We start from the raw sequence: 19,502 nt of genomic DNA on the forward strand, positions 1-19,502 counted from the left end.
GGGGCGGAGGGCCCACTTCTAGCAGCTGATCTGGAGGTGTGAACACCAAGAGAGGAGAAACTGCTTTTGTAGTTAGCTAGCCATTCACAGTCTTTGTTTAATCCTAAACTGATGGTGTCAAATTTGCAGATGAACTGTAGCTCAGCAGTTTCTCTTTGAAACAAAATTTGTTTGTTCATTGAACAAAATAAGGCCAGGATTCTAAGCTCTTACCCCCAACTCACCTGAATGGAACTATGTCTGATTTACACTGGTGAAAGTATGTAAGGATCATTTGAATATCACTCAAGGTCAATGGGAGAAACTCTGGCCCTTTTTAAGTCAAAAAGCAAAACTCCCATTAACTTAACAGATCCAGGATTTCTTCTACTGTATCTTTGTTATTTGGATATCATAATGTAAAGAACTAGTTTTGGTGTAATCGTTGGAGACAGTCTGATTCTGAAAGCTCAGAGTAACAATCCTCTACTAATGAGATTACTATGGGGGAAGGGTTGACGAAGCTGGGTTTGAAGGATGGATAGATAAAGCTCAAATCATAATGGTTTCATTTCTGGATGGTTGAGAAGCCTGAAGAGAGAGAACAAAGTGCTCAAGATAACACACCCAAAGAAAACACAATCATAAAATGCCCTAAAGAAATACCACCAAACAAGAAAAAAAGAGAAAATGGGATGATTGTCCCTCCTTTGGACTTACCAGATTGATGGTGCTTCCGTTCCACTGATTTCTAAAAAATCGTATCCTTCCTCTAACTGGAAATCTGTAAAGACCAACGCAATGGTATCTCCTGGTTCCGCCAAAATGGTCCATGTGCAGTCTGCATTATTTTCATATTCTGAAGGGAAATGAGGGCTTGAAATTGTTCCACTTGTCCCACGCAGAGTTCCTCCGCAAGCACCTTCAGCTGATGAATACAACAACAATTTCTAATGAAGTGAGAATATTTTAGCAAACAAAACAGCAATAATTTTAATTACCATGAAAAATGGATCACTGGTGCATACACACTGGACAAATGTACCACTTTTAGGAAAATGTAAAAAAACCCCACCCTTATATATAGTTGCAAAGAAACACCTGTGATCCAGATTCTCTGACCCAGTCTGTCCCCACTGAGTCTTTTCAGGTTAGAGATAGCTCTGGCATAGTTGGATTCAGGATGAGCGTACAGGCAGCATAACATTCAGGATATTTGTCAGAGGCACAGAGAAGGAAAGAGGCAAAGCACACTATACTCGTTCTGTGCTTTGGTGGTGGAGAGTCCCTTAACACCAAAGTCAATAGTGAGGCAAAGAATCACAGAAGCATAGCTGACTCTGACAGCTCTGCTTCTAATTTATTCAGCAGCAGCAGAGTACAACAGAGACCCTGGTCTGTGGATATCTGTATTAGTCATTTGGGCAAAAGTTTTAAGAATTATCTTCACAGATTTCAAAGCTGTCAGATGTTTCCATAGAGTTTATGCAATATTTCTTCATAGTTCTTCATAGTAGCAAGTACCACGGGCTTTATTACTACCTTTTATATGTCCACAAAATGCTGGTTTCTCATTTGTAGTCATGGAGCCAAACTACAGGAATTCTACTGCAAGGTGGATTTGAGTTCATGAGTATGACTCGGTTTTGCCTCCTCAGACTACTATATTTCAATGCCATTCAAACTCCTACTTGAGCTTTTAATAGAGACGGACAAACTATTCTGGATAATTAAAAACAAAATTCTTTGCTCAACACTTGAAGTATATCAAACCCAACTGTTGGCCACTCAAAAACATTAGTACATTTTCTTCCACTCCCTAACCCCTCCCAAATTGCCATGTACCTCTTTGCTTCCTTATTTCATCTGTAACTACAAACAGAAATGCAAAAGTAAAGATTGCAGATTTGTGCCTTCCCCCAAACCCAGGAATTAATAGCAAATGTGTGAGATAATAACCAACTTCTAGTCTGTATATATTGTTCCATCACACTCATAACTGTAGAGTTGATCAATACAGTAGAAATCACTTTTAAAGAGACTTCCTAAACTGGCTTGCATGCTGCAATTTTTTGTGTGTGCTTTGCATGTACTAGACAGTAGCTTGCATTTTTCTTACATTATCTTGCTTAATGAGCTAACCACACATTTTTGTGCTCTAACTCTTGAATATTATTCTGTATGAAAGTAAGGTGTTTACAATTCTTCCTTCATAAAATTTCTTTGAAAACTTTAAAGGTATTCTGACTAAAGTTAGATTAGGATTAGGTAGAGAAATATATAATTACAAACACGTTACCCATGTAGCTTGTTTGTATGAAAAATAAAAAACTCAGTAAATAGCCCTCAGTGATTAGTATTATGGCTGCATAGCTACAGTAATAATACATAAAGGCTGCGTCTAGACTGCCAAGTTTTTCCGCAAAAGCAAACGCTCTTGGACAAAAACTTGCCAGCTGTCTACACTGACCGCTTGATTTTGCTCAAAAGCACTGATGTTCTACTGTCCGAAATCAGTACTTCTTGTGCAAATGCTTTGACGTTCCCATTCGGGCAAAAGCCCTTTTCCGGAAATGTTTTTGTGCAAGAGGGCCTGTGTAGACAGCTAAAAACTGTTTTGCGCAAAAAAGCCCCGATGGTGAAAATGGCAATCGGGGCTTTCTAGATTGGCACTGACTAGATTGCCAATCTAGATGCTCTTTTCCGCAAATGCTTTAACGGAAAAACTTTTCCGTTAAAAGCATTTGTGGAAAATCATGCCAGTCTAGACGTAGCCAAAATGTTTCTGCATAAGTCAATGATCAGAAAGAAAGAAGTGCTTAATTTGTAGTCATTTTATGATCATTTACATAGAAACTTAAGTGTATATGTTTTAAAACAAAAAGGTTGAGGGAATTCCTGCCCCAAGGGACTTGCAATCTAATCAGAATGCATATTGTATAAATAAAGGTCTATTACAGGAATGAGAGAAGACTTATTGGAGATCAGTGATGAAAGGCTAAACTGTATGGAACTAAACTCAAATGAAAGATCTGAAGAAAGAGAATGAACTGGATGAAATATAAAACAGAAGCGAGAGGCAGAGAGGAACTAGGACTAGCTGGAGATGTGCAGAACTAGGTCTAGCTAGGACTAGTCAAAGATGAACTGAGAGATGTGCACAAGCACAGCATGCGTATATCCTGGAACATTAAGACAAGGAGGATGGATTTGATGAAGAAAAGGAGAAAGTCATTGAATGAATTCAAGCAGGTGGTAAGGTTACAATGACATTTGCTATTTACCAACTAGTCTTTGAAAAGAAAGAAAGAAAGAAAGAAAGAAAGAAAGAAAGAAAGAAAGAAAGAAAGAAAGAAAGAAAGAAAGAAAGAAAGAAAGAAAGAAAGAAAGAAAGAAAGAAAGAAAGAAAACTGAATATAGTAAAGATTATCATACAAATTAGAAATTCGTGTACAGACTATGAGATTTCCTCCTCATCAATACATTTCATATGCATATAAGTGCCAGAGAGTGGTTTGCATTCTTCCTTTTAAATGAACATAATCTTCTTTTGTAGAAACTGATTCACACTAATAAAACAATTATTTTTATTAGCAATCAGACCATATTCATTACTCTCTTCTTTAATACTACAAATTGTAACTTTAAATGTGAATATTCTCTTCTCTCCTTTTTTTTGGTCTTTTTAAAAATAACATGTCCAGCAATCTTGTAAGGATCCAATTCTGTAAGACTTATGTCACAGCATATGTTATTCATGTAACATTGTAATATCTGAAATTGGCATTATCAGCCTTTACATACTTCCTCAAATATTGTGGCTGCTCTTAAACAACAAAGAAATAATAGCTAATAAGTGTAAAGGTTTGAGGAGTAGGAAATCATTATTTTTTTCTAATCTGTTTACTTGTGCATTGTCAAGGTCTTTGTGTATACTCAGTTCAGATTTCTCAGTACATTTCTCTTTTTTATCCAAGCCTTTTTAAAGCAATATGGACAAAACAAATATTTAAAGTGATAAAATACACAAGAAATGAGAAGGGCAACACAGGATCAGGTAAAACGATATTAGCTGATACTGTTTTAATTCTCTAGATTTCAAGTGGATGAAGTCCCTTTATGTTTCAAACACTTCCCTTCATATTATCTTCTAATCCTGTAGAGAAAACAACCAACTTGACAAATTGTGTGCCAATACTTCAGCACACAAACTAATATAGAGATATTGATTTCTACTGGGGTCAGCACCAATGTCAGGGTTGGACCGAACCATTTAAAAAAAGAAAGCTAAAGGATGTGAGTCTTTTTTTATTCTAGCGTTTTGTTTTTTTCAGGGTTTATTATTACAGGGTGAGCCAAAATTTGAGTATCCTAGTTTTAGTTAACAAGGATGTATTTCAGCTAGATGTATTGTTGATCCACTTGCTGATTTAGAGATACAGATGGCTCTTCAGTTGACTTCCCCATTTAGGTAGGTATGACCATACCTGCAAGAGATGCCAGAGTTCATCTTCACTTATCTTTGTCTGTGTTGTCAGCAGGAAGCAGTTAGATGTGAATTGCTCAGTGCCTCCGTTCCAGCCCTCTCTACATCCAAAGAATCCCAGTCCCAATTCTTTATCAATTAATAGCATAACTAATCATTGGGTGGAATACTGTTTACTGGACTTAGTATACACACTGTGCCCTGCCAGGAAAAGCCCATGGAACCTAGGCTGTCCATCACCATTGGCAGCTAATCTGCTCAGAAGACACAGTAGTGCAGTTTAATCATAATTCCCCCTTGTAAAGGGGTGGACAAGGCTCTGTGGCTAGAAAGGGCCACAGAGAAGTCCTCCAGGCCAGCTAGAGGGAAGAAGCCAGCTAATCGGGGACCAGGGAAGATTATATAAGAAGTTGCTGAACCAGACTCAAGGCAGTGGCAGCCCAGATCTGAGACAGAGAGGACAGAGGTAACTGACTGGCCTGAGGGATTGGCAGTACTATGGACAGCTCTGTGGGGATAGCTGCTTAGACACCATGAACAGGAAATTAAAGCCCTGAGCTAAGTGCAAAGGAGTTTTCTCCAAGAGAGAAAGCCCTGCAAACACCACTCTCATCTGGAGTGGAGAAACAGACTAAGAGACACAGACAGTTACGTGTATGTTTACATCAGCATAAATGGGTATACAAGGTGAAGGGCTCTCTATTTAAAATGTTGGTGCACTAAATTTATATCTATCTGTATTTCTCCTCCCTAAATTCACATCAATTACTCTTCATTTACAAGCATGCATATACACACAGATACACAGACACTTGCATGCTTTATATTAGAGGTGCTGACAAATCTGACACATTTTCAACCAGAAATAGATTTTTTTATTAAAATGAAAATGTTCAAGGAAATGTTAAAAAAAACCCTCAAAAAATACAATTAAGTGTTTTTGACCAGCTTTTCCTTGCCTAATAATGAAGAAGCATCCCTGCTTTAAGTGTGAATATCTCAACTCTGTTTCAGCTAAAGAGCAAATGTAGCAGTTCCATAGTGGTACAGAGTACAAAATGAAGTATTCTACAGTAGGAATATATCACTTGCTAAGCAAGAATATAAGAGAAATTTAAGAAGGTAGGCTCAGCAGAAAATGTCTTTGCTTTTGGTGGTTAGCTGTCATCTTAACATACAGTAATTTTTTTCTGCATCTAACAGTCAGCAATTTATAGCAATTAAGTTGGTGTTTTTTGCCCTCAGTGCTTTATGCTGTCATGTATCTTTAAACAAATTAATAAATAAACAAACCACAGTCTTTCAAATGAGTTTGTTCTTATATGCTTATCGCACAGCACATAAAATAAACAGCAGTTAAACCAATTCAGTCTAACCCTTTTAAACTTAATTTAAAACCTGGATTCAGATTACCAAGGCTGTTCCACGCAATTTTACTTCACACTGCATAGTCCTGATTTGACAGATCATTTAGGATTCATTTCACTATGTTACCGCTGTAAAATAGCTGATAAAAACACAGCTGTGCTTTAAATATTGCAGAATTCGTAGTCAGCTATAAAAACACAACCTGTTTTTTTTCCCTTGCTGTGTCACTACAAGACTTTTTTTTACCCCTTCATCCCTAGCAACAGACTAGATTCAATTAAAAAATTTGACTGACATTTCATAAAGCACCAGAAATGATATAATTGTCATTTCTAGCACATTATGTAAGACTTATCAAATAAAAAAAATTGCAGTTTAAACACTTTTAAATGAACCATGGGCATACATTATTTAGCATGCCTTATTAAAAGTATCACTGAAACAGCTACTAGCTCTTTTTTAAGTGGCATTTTTCCTAAGTCATTCCTGAAAAACATAACTGTATTTCACTTAATAGAATTCCCAACTCTAGGAAACATATTAATACCATTATCACAAGTAATCATGTCTGTTGATATTTGCATCAGGGCTTCTATAAATTGTAAATATAAGAAAACAAACAAAATAAGTAACAATTGCATGAACCTGAGCATTTAAAACTTCAATTGTACATATCTCAGGGCTATAAATTTAATAATGAAAGTGTTTCCAGGTCAGCTGACCAACGGTTTAACTGATGAATTCATAACGTTTGGAAACATCATTGGATATGAGAGTTAAGATGATGTGGAGTGTTCCATATTTATAAAAAAACTCTCATTTACTCCATATTTAATTGGCGCTTTATTCTCTAAGCACTGGGCTTTATTCTCTAAGCACTCCCACTTTCAAGTCAACAAAAACAAAAACCAGGACAGGTTTTTCCTGTTTTCTTCTTTAAATAGCAAATGTGCTAGAGGCATAATTTCTCCCTACTATTTAAATAAATAGTGTTTAAACTTGTTAAGAAATACTATTTTGTTGAGAGAAAGATACATGAAGTAAGTATTTACTAATAATCTTCTCATGCCAAGACACAGGAAGTAAAATACCTTACTATTCATTCATCATCATCCTCTAATGTTTTTCTCAGTTATACAGCATGAAGTGATTTTGGCTATCTATGTCAGAAGTCCTTTCACTTTTAGAAAACTGTCTCATCTCTCATTTTGGCCATCTCCTCTTTTCATACTAACTTTCTTCTATTTAGGCCTTTCATAACTCTTGTTCCAAATTCAGAATTTCTGTCCATTGCCTCCTTCACATTAAACCCTTTAAGTCATTTCACAGACTCCCAATTGTGTGGTACTGTAGGGATAACATATTAAAGTATTGAAAATGATTCCTCCAAATGGAAGTGACTCCCCATAATTTGTTCCCCACAACTTAAAGTGTTTAGATTTATTATTAATTCTTCTTCTTATTATTATTATTTGTTAAGATTGTTAAATGTTTAGATTTATTATTATTATTGCCTCTTTAGAATATAATGTATTAGGTCATGTATCTTAGAACTGTTAAGAATATAATCCTATGTAGCCAGAAACAGCCCCCCCCTCCCCCCCCCCCCCCGTGCTCCAGGGCGTGCTCAAGCTTGTGCAAGGGGCTGCTTGAAATTGACATTGCAGAGATACATTGTAACAATGCATTGTCAAGCCACTAACTCTGCTATGGGAGCCAAGCCCTGTAATTGACTAAGGGCATTGTTACTTAATTGACGCCTGTTCTTTTTAAAACATTGTAACTTTACTCAGCACTCAGAGAATGTTTTAAGCAATACCACCCAGAAACTTTTTGTAACTACAACTCTGATACATGTAAAGTTATTATTATACAAAAATATTGTATTGGAAACATTAATTAAGGAATGTATGTAAGAGAGAGAGAGTGCTTGGATGATGAGTGAATGGTTCTGAGAGGTGCCAGCCTGAGAATACAGCAAAAAAGGGCTGAAGAAGGCGTCAGGTGCCAGTGCAACCAAAAGGTGTCAAGTGGAGAAAACCAAGTACTGGAGGTCCACCCGATGAGATCACTGACGAGCACCTGGCAGCCACCCTGGAGACATCAGCATGATGCAGCAATTTCCATAGACTGGCATAGGAAGAAATTCATATAAGAACTGGACTAAAAAACTATGGAATCAGAGTCCAAGGTTCTGCTGCCAGCCTACCAGGAGCTTCAGATGCGCATCTGATCAGGACTTCGCTCCCCACTACCATCACTTGTGTACAGAATACCTGGCCAGTATTCTGTCACAAGCACCTTCCAGGCTGGTAACTATAACAAATACACAGAACCTGAATGAATGGATGAATGAATGTTTATATGTATATGGGTTAAGTAGTTAAACAATGTTGTTTGCTTCTATCTTTTCTTTATTTTTTTTATTATTATCTTTACAATAAATGTGGCTTTTTGCCTTATCCCCCTCATAAGATCCTGCTTGCTTTTATTGGTACAACAGTACATAAAATCCATATTTCTTGTCTTTGTTTTCAGAGAGCACTTCATTACAGTCTCTGCCTGCACAATTGACCTGTTCACATTTCATGTTTTTCCCTACCTTTCAAATTCTCCTGTTGATACATATCAGGGCAAGAGTCTTTATACCCATGGGCATATCACCATAGTGCAACCTCTCCTATGCATAGTTGGTAATTTCTGTTCACATCATAAAAACTTGTCTAGAATTAATCTTTTGTTTTCCTCCAAATAATGCATAGGGTACAGAGGTGTACCCAGAATTCTTCACTTGGGGGAGAAGCTGCCAGTGTACTTGTCTTATGAACAGAGATCACAGCCACTCTGGTGGTTAATGAGTGGGAAAAAAAGACCTTTGTGTGAGCTACACTTTTTTAGAGCAGAACTTGTGAGTTAAGCCTAGACTCTAGCACCGTGGTCCCCAACACGGTGCCCGGGGGCGCCATGGCGCCCGCGGGGGCATTTCAATGCGCCCGCCAGGTGCTCGGGGCTGGCCTGGCCTGGCCCCGGGCACATGGCCCACGGGCGCTTGGGGGGGAGTACGCTTGGCGGGGTGAGCGCCGGGCGCGCGGCACTCGGCGGGAGGCAGGGGGGGGAGCGCCGGGTGCGCGGCACTCGGCGGGAGGGGGGGGCGGGGAGCGCCGCCCCTGGGCTCGCGGCCCTTGGAGGGGGCCCCGCCCCCGGGCGCGCAGCTAGGTGGGGTCCCACCCCCGGGCGCGTGGATGGGGGGGAGGCGCCCCCGGTCCCTGGCGCCCGGCGGGCAAACGGCCACGTCCCCTGGTGCCCGACAACCTAAAAAGGTTGGGGACCACTGCTCTAGCACAAGTAGTATGATTGTATTTTATATGTAATCCAAAGTTTTCATTAACTCTGTTGGTTTCCCTTCTAGTCTCTATTTAAGAAAGTTGCAATGGTTCTCACTATTAACATATCTAATGACTGTGCTAAATGAGCAGAGATTCTGGGACAAAATTTGTTAGGCTGGTGTGTACTAATCCTTTGGGAGCAGTACATTTGTAAATTCTGTCCAGTGGAATGGAAACTGGACATCCAAAAGGGGGTTCTCATAGGAAGTTGGAGCATGCTTAGTTCTTGACTCAGAGGGATGGTGGAGCATCATGCTGTCTGCACTGGCTCACCACTGCGAGTGCCTACCTCAGAGCAGAGAAAACAGGACAGATACCCCAAATTGGCGGTATGTCGTACAATTAGATTTTACCAGCCAATAACAAATGTGAACTCCTGGATCTCTATACCAGTCTTACCACGGAGTCACAGATTCTCTAGTCTTAGATTCTCTAGTTTATCTTGCCACCTAAGCAAACCACTTGGTTACTTAAGCAAAAATCATACCACATTTGGGTTTTTCCCTATCCCAAGAGACCAATCATCTACCCCAGATTCTTGAATACCTTAAATTTAATGCCAAAGACAGCTCTACAAGCAAATTCTATAGCTCATAAACCTTTAGTTACTTTTCTAAGAAAAAAGAAATGAGAGTTATGAAGAGTTTAAAGCTTGTACAATGTATACACACTGAGTCAATCTATAATCCTAAATAGTAGCAAAATCTAATAATCTGCCAGTTTCCCCAAACTCTTCCAAATCTACCCAAATTATCCTGTGAAATCTGCATTTTGCACCTTATAACTGTCCAAACAGCTCAGAGAAGAAGGATCTTTCCCTGAATACATACTTATTCCCACAGAAAACAAGCCACCAGGCTCTCTACCCACATGGGCTCTTTCTTTGATGATGAAAGTACAAGTGATGTATTTCAAGGCTTTGACCTCCAAATATAACAATGGCAATTTGTTTTGAAATGAGTACTTTTCTGCTAAAGTTCTTCATTTTCATTCAACATGCTCCTTTGTCATTTGATGAGTTAGTTATACATACCATAAATGTTTGTTACAATATTATAATGAGATACACAGATGTGAAAACAATTCTTGCAACAAATCATTAATTTTCATGAAACATGAAATAGACTCATACATTTAACAATTATCTCAATCTATCTTCAGTTGGTGAATTGGTCTGGTTCTCTGGCATGAACTGGCACCTGGTCTGCCAGCATCACAAAGATTGCTTCTATTGCCTGTTAGTGGTGGTGTAAGGGAGCTGTCCCTGCCTAGCAAAGGGTATGTCTAGACTACATGCCTCTGTTGTCAGAGGCATGTAAATTAGGCTACCAGGCATAGGAAAATGAAGCAGCGATTTAAATAATCGCCACTTCATTTAAATTTACATGGCTGCCGCGCTGAGCCGATCAGCTGTTTGTCGGCTCAGCGCGGTAGTCTGGACGTGCGGGTGTCGACATTAAAGGCATTTGTTGACCACCCAGGTAAACCTCATCCCAGGAGGCATACCTGGGTGGTCGACAAATGCCTTTGATGTTGACACCCGTGCGTCCAGACTACCGTGCTGAGCCGACAAACAGCTGATCGGCTCAGAGCGGCAGCCATGTAAATTTAAATGAAGCGGCAATTATTTAAATTGCCGCTTCATTTTCCTATGCCTGGTAGCCTAATCTACATGCCTCTGACGACAGAGGCATGTAGTCTAGATGTACCCAAAGACAAGGCTTCCTCACACTAAAAGCAGGTTGTAGCAAGATGCCTCACAACCTCAAGGAAGTACAACAGTGAGAGAACAGCAGCAGTGGTCACTGAAACTAGAACCTCTAGACCCATAAGCATGAGTCTCCAATACTCAAGTAAGCACAGGCTACAGTTAGGTCACTCAGAGCTCCTTCAGTTCTAAAATGTTACATGGAAGAAAAAGTGATGACATTCAGGGCAGGAAGGACGACGTCTAAACTGGCATGAACAGAAAGTATCAGGCCTGTATTGGGAGCCAGCCAGCCCTTTCAGGAGCATCACAGATTAGCCTACCCATGAAAGGCACCTGTAAAGGCAGATGAGCCAACTCAAATCCACCTGGAACTCATTAAATCTCTATTTGGCCAGATGGCAGCTAATCTCAGCTGAGGTAATTCCTAGAGCCCGGAAGCTCCTGAAGAGATGAGCTCCTGGGAGAGTTGAGCAAGATTGCTCACAAGAGTAGGACATCTGGAGGGTGTGCCCTGAGGGACAGGGAACTTCCAAACAGTGGCAGAAAGCCCAGTCCATAACTTCTGCTGTCCCACAGATAAGCTGCAGCTGACCTATCTCTGCAGACTCCTAGCTCGAAGAATGTTTCTTCCCAGCATAGTGCTGAAAAGTCTAACCACAGAGAAGACCTAAGCTCAGAAAATCCTGTTGGAGATCATGGGCCTACATAGGAATGGATAGATCAAGATTGACTCTGGCTCAGATGCTACAGTGAAGCCTTGCTTGAATTTTCATTGGTCTTTGGTTAATAAACTAAACCTCTCAAAAGGGACATTGTTCCTTCAGAAATTCTTGATGAATGTATTGATGGATCTAGGTGAAACTGAGGCCTGGACCATCTACAATTCCATTGTTTGCCAGCAGGACTTATTACATGACACATATGTCCTATGACACAGTCCTTGCCTGAACACTAACAGGATTCTACACAGTATAGAGATTTGTGCACATTTTTTAATTTCTCTTTGGTGCAATGTGTATATCTCCCTGATTCATATCCCAGTTTACATTCTGGTCATTTGAGGTTGCTTGAGGTCAGATAGATGGTTTGGGCTCAGAATGTGGAGAATGCATGCTGGGTGTCATGTTCCTGCTATGACTAATGTGAAAGACTCCAGAATAAAGTTTGTAGGGAGTGCATGTGGAACAGCCACTGATCAGAATTAATCTCTTTTTAGTTTGATAGAATGTGTTTGTCCTAACTTGGGTAAATTCACTGGAGCACTCTTGCTCCTGAGCAACATGTTAACAACAGAAAATCATTGTTGACATGGTATGATCAGCTAGTTAAACTGTGTTGATGGAGTGCCCCAAAAGTAGCTGGAGCATACCAATGAATTTTACTTATATAAGGCAGGATCACACATAAAATTTAGATAGCATGTATATCCAAGAGGTACTTAAAAATGTTACAGCGATTGGGGAGAGTTCCCTTTTTATCTAGGGCAGGTAATATTTCTATGATATAGAACATGACATATCATTAAGTGCTTGACTTAGTAATATAAAAAAAACTATGTTTCCTGACCTTTGAAAAGTGCAGAGGAGGTAGTTTTAACTGTTTGTCAGGAAACTAGGGTGCATCTACACTTCACCTTTATCTCAAAATAAGCTAGGCAATTTGAGTTACGCAAATTACGTAGCTTATTTTGAGTTAATTTTAAAATAGAGCACTATTCCAAAAAGCCTTTTAATCCTCATGTAACAAAGTTTACAGGGATGTTGGAATAGCGAGCCTGTTATATTTCAAAATAACAAGCTTGCTCAAAAGACGCAGAATAGCTATTTTGGGATACTTCTGGTATCTCAAAATAGCTCTGCAGTGTAGACATAGCCTTTTATGGCAACATGGATTTTTATGCTTGGTTTCTGAGACACAGACACCACATTTTCAAGAGGTTTGTATATTTGAAACAACACTTGTTTGCATTGTGTGACCAGCAACATGACTGGTGAATATAAAAAAAATATTGTTTATACTCAAATTACAATAGTTTCTTTTTGTGCAATTATTGGTTCATATGTAAAATATTTGGGATTTTTCCCTCATTTGCATTACTTTCCTTTTATAAGTGTGTGGCTTCATTCATTTAGATCCAATGAAACTGGAGAAACACAATAGTGACTCAGGCCCTTGGGCTTTTTCATTAACTGCATGCATGGTTTCTATGTACCTTTCTATTTATTTTAAAGTTTGGGATATGTTATTAGCATTAGTTTTATTGCTAGAAATTTATGCACTGTTTTTAAGATGTCAAAACAACTGAGTGGAGCTGCTATGTGCAAGAAACAAAAGGAATCAAAGTGAGCAAATTGTAAAGTTGCCAGAAATTGATGGCTTTCTTAACACTGTCACTGCATCAAATGTGCCCACGATGTCTTCAGTTACCAACAACAACAAAACATGGAATATTTTCAGTGACTGTTTTGAAAATGATTTAATCCTGATAACCTCAAGATATTCAAACTTGATAGTGCTTGATGAGACTGTTCAGAATGAAAATATTAATACCTCGATAGCAACAGATATCCTAAGTACAAATTGAGTAATTCAAACTGAGATTTTTAGAGAATAATTCTTCTGCCTTGTCAAAATTTAGTATGGAAACCAAGTTTGGAAAAGAAATATTTACTGTAAAACACGGCTTTTGTGGGCCACAGGGAAAATTCTGTCACGACTCTAAGGTAAATCAATGGTTTTCTGCATCTTATTATAAAAACATTGGTTTAGTTAATTTTTTCATGTGTGTAAATAGAATTTCTGTCTATTCATTATTTGCATATTGTGTGAATAATTATGGGTAATATGTTATAATTTTCCAAGATGATAAAATAAGCAAGATTTTAATTTTCAGAATCAGGAAGGTAGTCCCTTTGGTTAATGGTTTATATTATATTTTGTTTACGTAACCCTGAAAATTGTTCTGGATGCTTGTTAGGGCAAAGGAGATTGTATGTGAACAGGAAGGTTAACACCTATTACGGGGGTCAAAGTGAAGGAGGCGAATGAGATCACATGCCTATTTACAATTTAGACAAAAGAATCCTCTGACCTGTTACCTACAGATCAGAAGTTCTACTAGTTTTTAAATGTCTGATAGAAATGCTGCAAAAGTAGACACATTTAATTTCCAAAAACTTGCCATACCTGACTCATGGTTAGTTCTGTTGTGTTTTTCTTTCCATTCAGAATCTTCCACTGAGTGGAAAGACCAGAAAAGTATTTAGCTCTGATTCTCAGACCTTTTATATGACAACTACTTTTCCATATATGCTTTTATCTTTTGGTTCACTACTGAATCATATCCATCACATTTCCTCTCTCAACTCTAAACATTCAGCTTCTTCTTGATTAAATACCTTTCCTACCTGTATGTTCCAATCACCCCATTTAATTAGAGAACCTAATTAATTATTATTTGAGCCATTTTGTTCTTCCTGGCACATAGCTGCCTGTATGTTTAGTTTACCTCTTACTTTATTACACCTCCAATATTTATGTTTCTGTAAACAGTAATTTCCTACATGTACTTTTCTCCACCTAAATCATTTTCACAGTCATAGGGAAAGCCTAAAAATGTAAGCTCACTTAATTCAATTTGTATTTTTAATGTCAGCATCAGAAAAATCTTGACTCATACAAATATAATCAACAAGAGAGTCTGAAAAATATATATAGTAGGTCCTTTTTAGAAGAATTGTCTTATCATAAATCTGCAGTTAGTATAGTTACTAAAGAAAATAATATTATATTTTTAAAATGCTAGGGAGTTGGAAATGATGAATTCTTAAATGAATTCTTCTGGTTCACACAGCATGTACAGGTTGCACCTCTAAAATCTGGGATTCTCTGGTCTGGCAACATCCATGGTCCGGCATGACCGTGGATGTTCCAGGTTCATAAAGTTCAAGCACACTGCAGGAGGTGTGCAGCTCAGTTAGACTGTACGGGTGGGGGCAGGAAGCTGGCGCACAGCTCAGCTCGACTGTGACGGGGGCAGGAAGCTGGTGTGTGGATCAGCTGGCCTGCAAGGAGGGTGCAAAGAGCTGGCATGTGGCTCAGCTGGGCTGCAGTGGGAGAGAAGGGGGGGCAAGAAGCCAACACATTGCTCAGCTAGGCTGGGGAGAAAGCCAGGAAGCCCAAGGGGGTGGGGGAAAGAAACAGGGATGGGGGCTGAAATGACCTCCCCTGGTCCAGAAAAATCTCTCATCTGGGATGAGTCAGTCTCCACAGTGCTGGACCAGGGAGGACCAACTAAAGTTTGGCAAAGATCAGTTCGTTATCTCAAGCTGTGCGATTGTAAACACAATAGTGAGCACTTTGGGGACATGAAAAGGGGGATATTGACTATTTTTTTTGGCTTTTGTTTATGTCCCTTTAGCTATAATGGAGCTTGTAGAAGGACATGACAGTAATTTGGAGGGAGAAATGTGATAGAAAATGTATATATTTCTCATTAAATGCATGCACAGAAGTCGAGATGGTAGTAAAAGAGAGCAAAGGGGAAAGAGCTGGGGTGATTTGAGATGTATGCTGAGTCAGGAAGTGGAGGATGATATAAAGTATAGGAGGTGCAACACGTGTGGTTTTGGTGACACAAATCAGGATGTCAACAAGCCTAATAGAAGCATTTTTAAATCCTAAATATCCCTTTTTGTACAATTTTGATGTTCTGCATTCAAATATGCAATGTGCTACCACTGCACCTACTAGTTCACCAAGCCTGCACGCTCTGAAATAAATAAGCATAGGCTAGGCATCTTGCCTTTAACAGGTACTCCCACTAACCTTCTCTTTTATAAAACTATAGTAATAAGCAAAATTAATGCAAAACTGTTAAATATCACATGCATATCACATGCTTCAATGTTTTATAACATCTCTGTAGAATACCTCCATACTTTGAACAAGGACATCCTTAACTTTGTTAACAGAGGGATCAGGGAGGTATGGCTCAGAGTTACAGGGAAACAATACTACAAAAGCTGCATTGGGCATATGTGGCACAAAAGCAAGTTGAAAGAGCTGAAGAGACAATGGTGATAACAGCATAGTTGTAGAGGTTTTCTAGGGGGTTAGAGAGAGACACACCTTTGGGGGTCAGAGAAGACTTTGCCCGCATGAGCAAAAATGGAAAAGTAGAAGAAATAAAGGGATTTGGAGGTATACAACTCTAAGATTTGACCTTACAAGCTGACCTCTGCAACATACCTGAAATACCACCCCAGATCCCCTGAATATTAAGTTATTCTATGACAGGGGATTTCTCACAGGCCACTCTGGCCAACTTTAATGCTTTTTTGTGTTGTGTAATAGAAACAAGGTTCTACGCCTTTGTGTGTGTGTGTGTGTGTGTGTATGGAGGGTTGTGGTGTTTTTTTAATGGATTTAATGTCAGTGCAGGAGGAAAGCAGTTTGTGTAGATACTTATTCAAGCACTCCCCTCCATCAGCTTGTGCAATATGTAAAGTGCCCAGTTAACCAAACCAGTGGTAGAAGAAATGTCCATGAGTACTATGACTTACCTTATGAAAATACATAGATAATTTTTAGTAGTGCTTCAACTTTTTGTCATGTGCCTACTAACTTTTTTCCAGTTGTTTTCTAGCTTGCTGGCAAAGTGATTTCCATGAAAAAGGAAATCTATCTAAAACAAATGTTTATCATTGTATTATTACATTCCAGCACCAGGAAATTTAGTGTAGTCATGCTAACAAAATATTTTTATGGCAGAGTAGTGAAGATCCTCAGAAGAATTACACCACTAACTAGACCTTCACTATGATTTCAGAATTTCTCAAATGACATAATAGATTATGATCTGCAATTCTATTCCATGAAGTACCGTTTGAGAACTTCATACTTTTAGTCATGTCATCGCCAGACTGCCACAACTGTTCAGAAAAGTGAATAGTTAACAAAATACAAGGCCAAGGCCCTGAACTCCTTTTCCTCATCCTGAGTTATGTGTCTCTATTAGAAATACCACTTTGTTTAGCAAGCATATAATTACTTAATGCTAGATGCTACTGCTTCTGAAAAATATTAAGGAACATAATTCCACAATTAGCAGAAGATGGAATTTAAAATGCTGCAATGCAATGAATGCATCACAATGAATTTTTTAATGGTTCTCTTAAGTATAAATACTCAAGTATATAAGCTGAAACAAAATACAGGACTATGTAGCACTTTAAAGACTAAAAAGATGGTTTATTAGATGATGAGCTTTCGTGAGCCAGACCCACTTCCTCAGATCAAATAGTGGAAGAAAATAGTCACAACCATATACACCAAAGGGTACAATTTAAAAAAAATGAACACATATGAAAAGGACAAATCACATTTCAGAACAGAAGGGTGATGCGAGGGGGGGGGGGAAGGAAGGTAAATGTCTATGAGTTAATGATATTAGAGGTGGGGAAAGGTAGATGTCTGTGAGCTAATGGTATTAGAGGTGATAATTGGGGAAGCTATCTTTGTAATGGGTAAAGTAGTTGGGGTCTTTGTTCAGCCCCCCGCGGAGAGTGTCAAACTTTAGCATGAATGACAGTTCAGAGGATTCCCTTTCAAGTGCAGATTTAAAAGTCTTCTGGAGTAGGATGCATGTGATTAGGTTGTTGAGACAATGTCCTTTCTGGTTGAAATGGCAAGAAACTGTTTTTTCCTTGTGATCCTGTCTAATATCTGTTTTGTGGGCATTGATCCTTTGGCGAAGTGTCTGATACATTTGTCCAATGTACATAGCAGATGGACACTTTCGGCACATGATAGCATAAATTATATTTCTGGATGCGCAGGAATACGTATTCTTGATCTTATAACTCACTTAGGGTATGTCTACACTACCCTCCTAATTCGAACTAGGAGGGTAATGTAGGCATACCGCACTTGCAAATGAAGCCCGGGATTTGAATTTCCTGGGCTTCATTTGCATGAAGCCAGCCGGCGCCATTTTTAAATGCAGGCAGTTCGAACCCCGTGCCGCGCGGCTACACGCGGCACGGAGTTGCTAGTTCGGATTAGGCTTCCTAATCTGAACTAGCTGTACTCCTCATGGAATTTGAGTGTGCCCTACAGAGTATCAAACAGAAAAGTGTTTTCAGACTGATGCTCAGTTAAAGGGAGATCATTAACTTAAAGATTAGACAGAAGTGTAAATTTTACCTACTATTATTGAAGAAAAATATTATTAAAAGTGAAAGATTTTTTAAAAGTCACACATTTTCTCCTTGTTTTCAATTTAAGAAAATATATGGAATTCTCTTGCTGCTCTAAACTGAACACATATTGAATACAGTTGAAATGTTTGAGAGATTTTTCTTTATTAATAATGTAACAATTGGGATTTTTTCTCTTTTTTAAATAGTGAAATTTATAAAGTATTTCTGTATAATAAAGAACTAGATAATTAAGTTTTCAATCAAAAGTATTCTTGACAGAAACTATTACAGATGGGAATGGATTAAATATTTGGGGCTATTCTGGTCCAGATATTATAGAAGTATTAAAAAAAGTCACCATCTGCCAGCCATAGCCATGTTATGCCAAATCTTGGCAATCATCATTTCAATTGTGACCATTAGCTATAGTACTCATACAGAATAAGCAAATTGATTTTTGTTTTGTTGGTCAAGTTGAAAGATTAAAAAAAATTCACTTCAGTTACACACTCATTAAACTAACAGGAATCTATGAGCTGTGTGTGTATTGAACAAAATATTGTTTAACTCAAAACAAGCTTCACTTTTTAAATTCTGATTTCTTTTTTTCATTTTGAAATTGTTTACATCCTGTTTTTAAAATAAAATTAGCTCAATTTCTAAATTAAGTGTCATTTCAAAGAAAAAGTCATAACATTTCAATTCAGTAATACTGAAATTTAACCTTTTGAATAACATAATCTGGTTTTTTCAAATTTTCCAAGAGTAAACTATTTTTTTGCCCTGTTCTACTTATATAGTCCCCTCACAGTAGCATATGAGCACCTCACTACCTTAAATGTATCTTATCCACACCAAACCTGAGAGGTAGAGAAATACTATTATTAACCCCAGTTTATAAAGGGTACAAGATCTCCATTGCACAGGTTTAGGTGTTAGATGTTAGGAGTTAACAGAAATAGTGAAATCATGAAATTAATATAGAATCATAGAAGTCTATATTAATTCTATACTAATTAACCTATCATAGAATACTAGGATTGGAAGGGACCTTGAGAGGTCATCGAGTCCAGTCCCCTGCCCTTATGGTAGGACCAATTTATTGCTCCCTGGGCAATTTATTCCAGTGTTTGACTACCCTGAGAGTTAGGAACTTTTTCCCAATGTCCAACCTAAACATCCCTTGCTGCGGTTTAAGCCCATTGCTTCTTGTTCTATCCTCAGAGGCCAAGATGAACAAGTTTTCTCCTTCCTCCTTATGACACTCTTTTAGATACCTGAAAACTGCTATCACGTCCCCCCTCAATCTTTTCTTTTCTAAACTAAACAAACCCAATTCTTTCAGCCTTCCTTCATAGGTCATGTTCTCT

At 38.4% G+C, this 19,502-nt stretch overlaps 1 protein-coding gene across 2 annotated transcripts in view; it reads right to left on the reverse strand.

Moving 5' to 3' along the window:
• The window catches only part of CSMD1 (CUB and Sushi multiple domains 1), a 1,865,804-nt gene that overhangs the window by 967,285 nt on the left and 879,017 nt on the right, over positions 1–19,502 (reverse strand). For both annotated transcript variants that reach the window (XM_075923597.1, XM_006137767.4), the window contains exon 5: positions 700–907. In XM_075923597.1, the coding sequence (XP_075779712.1) occupies positions 700–907 (208 nt within the window). The remainder of the gene's footprint in view (positions 1–699; positions 908–19,502) is intronic.

Source organism: Pelodiscus sinensis, chromosome 3 (assembly GCF_049634645.1).
Source record: "Pelodiscus sinensis isolate JC-2024 chromosome 3, ASM4963464v1, whole genome shotgun sequence".
NCBI classification, from domain to species: Eukaryota; Metazoa; Chordata; order Testudines; family Trionychidae; genus Pelodiscus; species Pelodiscus sinensis.